This window comes from Gambusia affinis, linkage group LG06, assembly GCF_019740435.1.
Source record: "Gambusia affinis linkage group LG06, SWU_Gaff_1.0, whole genome shotgun sequence".
Lineage (NCBI taxonomy): Eukaryota > Metazoa > Chordata > Actinopteri > Cyprinodontiformes > Poeciliidae > Gambusia > Gambusia affinis.
The window spans coordinates 24,019,267-24,024,986 of NC_057873.1; the positions used below are offsets into that span (position 1 = coordinate 24,019,267).

General features: G+C 40.5%; 1 protein-coding gene across 1 annotated transcript; it reads left to right on the plus strand.

Moving 5' to 3' along the window:
• Positions 1–242: 242 nt before the first annotated feature.
• On the plus strand, positions 243–4,818 carry LOC122832465 (ras-related protein Rap-2b). Its single transcript, XM_044119270.1, has 2 exons — positions 243–1,422; positions 3,623–4,818. Exon 1 carries the CDS (start codon positions 815–817, stop codon positions 1,364–1,366), a length of 552 nt encoding a protein of 183 aa, XP_043975205.1. The 5' UTR covers positions 243–814; the 3' UTR covers positions 1,367–1,422; positions 3,623–4,818.
• The last annotated feature ends 902 nt before the right edge of the window (positions 4,819–5,720 follow it).

Sequence of the window (5,720 nt, forward strand, 5' to 3'; positions counted from 1 at the left end):
CAGGTATCTCTACAGGTAGAAGTTTCCAGTAAGCTGTATAATGACTCAAACAACAGTAAACCCAAGAAGCAGTGATGTCGAAACTAAGGTGTGGCAGGTCTTCGAGAGGACTGGGGGCAGTAGCTGTGTTGACTGTGCGATAACAACGGCACTGTACCTTTAACTGAGCAAGGCAGAATCCCTATTTGGTGACGTAGGACGCAAAATGCGTAAAGTGAGAGCAGCAAGGCCTGAGACAGACTGGTGTCAAGTTAACGAAAATGAACAAGAATTAAACCAGAAGTTCAGGGAACTACCGCCATGTACATGGACATTATTACGACAATATAATGCTAGTTAGTCAAAAATAACAGTTTATATCTGCATTAAATTTTATTTTATTTTATTTTATTAGGGCCTGAAATGCAAACCAGTATGTATTTTTGAAGATCAATGTTTATTTTATAATTTAGTGCTTTTATTTTGAAAGTGAGCAACAGCGCTATGGCTCGTGCTATGGGTGACTTGACGTTTGCCAATGAGAGCAGTCAACGCACGGGGGCTGCCTGCGTGAAGGAAAACGGGGGAAGCTCGGACAAGAACCGGCTGGGCTGTTGTCGGAAACTCAGCATGCTACAGTATAAATGCTGAGCCTGGAGCCGAAATACCTGCATTTACTTCCCGAACGGCGACAGTTGACGGCCACACCCCATTTTTTTAACCGCCCCAGAGCTCGCGGAAAACTGCTGGCGGCTGCGGTTTGAAAGCCAGCAGGGGCGGCTAACGGGTGCAACAGCGGAGAGGAAGCAGGAGTGTCGGCTGCTTTGAGAGAGCCATGAGAGAGTACAAAGTAGTGGTTCTCGGTTCCGGCGGGGTCGGGAAATCCGCGCTCACCGTCCAGTTCGTCACTGGCTCCTTCATAGAGAAATACGACCCCACGATAGAGGATTTCTACCGAAAGGAGATCGAAGTGGACTCGTCTCCGTCCGTGCTGGAGATACTGGACACGGCAGGGACCGAGCAGTTCGCCTCCATGCGAGACCTCTACATCAAAAACGGACAGGGCTTCATCCTGGTCTACAGTCTGGTGAATCAGCAGAGCTTCCAGGACATCAAACCCATGAGGGACCAGATTATTCGGGTCAAAAGGTATGAGCGGGTACCGATGATCCTGGTCGGAAACAAAGTGGACCTGGAGGGCGAGAGGGAGGTCTCGTCCGGTGAGGGGAAAGCTCTGGCGGACGAGTGGAACTGCCCGTTCATGGAAACCTCAGCCAAAAATAAAACGTCGGTGGACGAACTATTTGCAGAGATAGTCCGACAGATGAACTATGCCAACACACCAAATGGCGACGACAAGTGCTGCTCGGCTTGTGTGATTCTTTAAGAAAAAAAAGGACAATCATAAAGTTTTATTCTCCACTCGGTTTTAGGTTTGCAATGGTAAGTCTGCACACAACCGAACACCACAGACAGCTGTCACATTTCTATAGCATGTGATTCGTATGTTATTGATATGTTTTGTTACGTGTAGCTTTCTGAATCGGCTGGTAATAAAACCTTATAGTATAATCAATTTTTTATTGACAAATGCATAACATGTTCGATCTCCTATCATTTTAAACCAGAAAATTAGGAAATATCCCTACAGCTCCTTTATTTGTAGGTGTAATGTATTTGTAGATGTAATATACAATTATTAGAGATGTACTGTTCCAACTTTTCCTGCATGCTGATACTCATTTCCCATTTTCTTTGAGGTCTGACTTGCTGATTCAGATTTCTTTTCCCCCCTACTGTCCGCAATGAACATAAAATAAGACATGACTTATCACAGATATATAGTCATAGTTCCACCAGAAACTTAAAAGATCACCTGCATTTATGGATCAAAAATACATGTCCAAACTTTTACAGACCTTTACTGAACTCTGAAAAGTGCATCGTAGCATAGCTGGTCGATTTACCAACTATACTTGTCCAAGTCTTGGAATGATGGAAGTTTTTTGTTTGTTTGTTTGTTTTTTTTCATGAATGAGATGAAAGTGGGGGATTAGGTATTCAACTAATTAATTGACTTTCCAATAAAATGAAAATTGGAGGATTGATCCATAATTTAGGTAACTAGCCTGCAGTTTTTGGAGATTTTGCTAGGAGATTACCAGCTGAAGTTAAAAAGCGGCCTTTCCCCAATTAGAGTGATGATCATCACGCTGATGTAGCCCGGATGTAAAATGAGATTAAGTTTGAATATCCCTGTTTCATTGTTTCAAAAAGTTGAACCAGATCTAAATGACTTAATTTCAAACTGAAAACTTTATTTATTTTTGGTTATTTTGATTTTGATTTGTACAGTAAAAATATACAAGAGAACTCCTTCTATATTTAGCAAAGTGTGCATAGTCATAACTTTCTGCCAGTCTGCTTTTAATCTAGATTACAAACAGCAATGCTAGTAAGAAATACAAAAAGTATTAATCAGAGAACCTCTAGATCACCCAAATCATGTGTGGAGGTTAATAATTAAGGGGAATAAATCCTGAAAGTATCTCAGATCTAAATTATGTTCCACAGTTTATATTAAAGGGTTGCAAGTTGTGACCTTAAATCTCCAAATATGTCAGTCAAACCCGATGTTTTGGATGAGATTTCATTACTTTTCAAATATTCTTTTTGACTTTTTTTTTTTTCTCAACTTCAGGTAAATCAAGCTGTGTTCTTTAGACCAAAACTTAAACCACAAATCTTGGTATTTCACAAATAGGAATGACAATAATAATACATAAAAAAATAATAGTAATAATTCAATTAAAAAGGTAATGCATGATAATCTTGGTACGTTCTAGATTATCACTTGGAATCAATGAACGTGCAAACCCACTACAGATAACGGATGGCTGTTTGTGAGTGGATGATGACGCAGCTAAGAAGCTGAAGTGCAAGCAAAAGCTCCAAACTTGTTAATGGTAAAATATCTACTTGGATCTTACCTAAAAAGTGGCTTCAAAACAACGATACCTTAATGGAGGTGAAAGGTCGCGCTCCTTTAGTTTCTGTGTCATGACTTGGGGGTTTTTAGAGGCCAGGAAAAAAAAAAGGGTAGTAGCTCACTTTCAGCCAGCTGACTGGTGCGTGAGTAATAGAAGCGTAACTTTTAAAACTTGGCATACCTATTTAAAAAAGAACAAAAAAACCAAGTAAGATGCATTCAAACTATGGATTGTGGTATTGGGTTCGATTTTTTTAAAAAAATTTTAATTTTTTTTTTTTTGCCAGTATTTCCTAATCGAACGCCAGGATAGTTCTTACTGGAAGGCATATGTAGCTTATTGTTTTACAAAGCAGATTGGAGAAGTTTGGAACTAATTTGCAGAACTTGCAAGAGCTCCCTGACCTAATTAGCTTCCCAAACCTGTTTGCTGAATTTGTTTAACATAGAGAGGAGGGAGTTGCCCAACTAGTCAGCATGTGTAACTTCACGAATGAGGTTAAGCACAGAAGTTGGGTCCCATTTAGAGTTCACCAAGAATAAATTTATTTACATTCAATATCTCAAAAATAAACCTGGAAAGCAAACGTACTTTGTCAATATTTCATGTGAAGTTGTGAATTCACCACTCTCTCGTGTCTTGTTTGGTGGCAGTGTGTTGCAGCGAGTCTGTACTGTCGAGCTCTTCTTCGTGTCTCACCCCTGCCTTGGAGGGAAATGAAGGGAGGAACGCTGCAGGGGACAGGAGCAGGAGGAGGAGGAGGAGGGGAGCGACTGAGGCGGAGGGAAGGGTCCCACTCTTCAGGAATTCTGCTGGGTCGGAGTATCTGCACAATCAAAGCGTCCGCCGTCGATGTCAACGCAGAGTCGGATCAAGAGTTTCAGAAATCCCAACCCTGCTTTCCCACCGGAATGAACACTCCCAGCGGAAAACAAAACAAAAAAAAAAAAAACAACAAACAAAAAAAAAAGATACAGAGGTTAACACTTAAGAGGAACTCGTAAAATGGGTATTTCTGTATGTGAAGAAGACAGGGAGATAGAATATATATTTTGTTAAATGACTGCACAGTCGATGAGGACAAATAAGTTTGTTTGTTTTTTTTTTTAAGGGAGAAATGCTCCATGACACTCCAAATCCTATGTTTTCTCTTCTTTTCCAAAGTCAAAAGAAAACCACATATCTGCCGGTGGAGTATATACGACGAGTGCCACTCTTTTCTTTTCCTTTCACCTTTCCCTTCACACTAGCCGAAGCGCCATGGAGACGCTGACCTGATCGCCCCTTGTGTCGAGTGCCTTTCCGAAACAAATCAGCTGTTCAGATTTTGTGCCAACCTACACACGCATCACCAAAAGAACCCTGTCGACGTGGCCATTCACAAGCTGGTGAACTCTTCTTCGGGATGATTATGTGAACCTGATTAACGACAGCAGGTTTTTATTTTTGTTGTTAGTAGAAAAACGGTGGAATTCTGTTTGTATTATGTTGACCGCTGCCTTTTTTTTTTTTTTTTCATGTGACGATTTGCAATTTTTCAGCGTCTGCTTGGTCTGGCCAGATTTCTTTTCTGTTGAAATGCACAGGTACTGAAACCAACCTCGGTGTCGTAACAATGCACAACACTTAAACCTTTCAGAGCAGTTTGTTCAAAGAAATCCAGTTTGTTCAGTTTTTTTTTGTTGTTGTTGTTATTGTTGTTTTTAAACAAGAAATGTGATGATGTACCGTTGACGAATCTAAACTGATTGTAAGTTTAATTTCAAATCAGCCATACAACAGTTGGCTGTTTTTAAAGACAATTCTTTTAATACAATTTGCATTTTTAAAAAAACAAACAAAAAAAGAATTGAGGCTGTGCTTTTTTTTTTTTTAAACATCTTCCGCTATAATTTTATGATGTTGATATTGACCAGTTGGGGATAGGGCTAAAACTCTTCTTGAAACTTCCATAAACACTCAAAAATATCCGGTTATGACCATGTTTAAAAAGGTGTTTACAGCTTAAACTTGGCTAACCTCAACCCAAAACCGCAGAATTGTATGAATGGCATAAATCTTTACGTTATCTACAAGCTTACAGAAAGTAGGCTGTGGGGGGTAAAAAAAAAAAAAAAATCCTACACCTTTTGTTGTTGGTACACTGCGTTTTGTGTCCACAGACTCACGTCGAACCTTCAAGCAAACTAACTTGTTGCTTTAAGAGAAACATCAAGGCCATTAGTTTTTTCTTTTTCTTTTTAGTAACTCAAAACTCCAATTTTCTCACTTTTCATTCTCGTGCTGCTGAGCCACGCTGTCCTTTCTGCTACAACAACAAAACTCTCTGTGGCTAACGCTGAAACCACTCTGACGTAAAATGCCTATCTGAAAAAAAAAAACAGCCCGGGGTGTATCTGTTATGAGTAGTTCGAAAACAAGATGAGTATCTTGGCCTTGTTCGTTTTCACAGTTCTAGATGATATGAGTATTGTGTGTGAGGATGTTCCAGATGTAAAGATGACTTGGGGTGCACAACAAGCTTGTTGAATATCGCCTTTGCTTGTTCTCAGGTTCAAAGTCTTTCCATCCACCCGGCATCTCCTGATGCATTTCTAAGACATGGCCAGACACTGCAGCTCTTTGGGTAAACGTCTCTTTACCCCAGCTGGGATGTTACGGTGGGATGCGGAGAGGTGGGTGGGACTGATTAGCGCCGCTATTCAGCTTCTGTTTACCTTCCAGCGCTACCTAAACCCGGCAGACTGGGCC

Coding starts and splice junctions, on each gene's coding strand:
- LOC122832465 (XM_044119270.1), top strand. CDS start 815: ATGAGAGAGTACAAAGTAGTGGTTCTCGGTTCCGGCGGGGTCGGGAAA.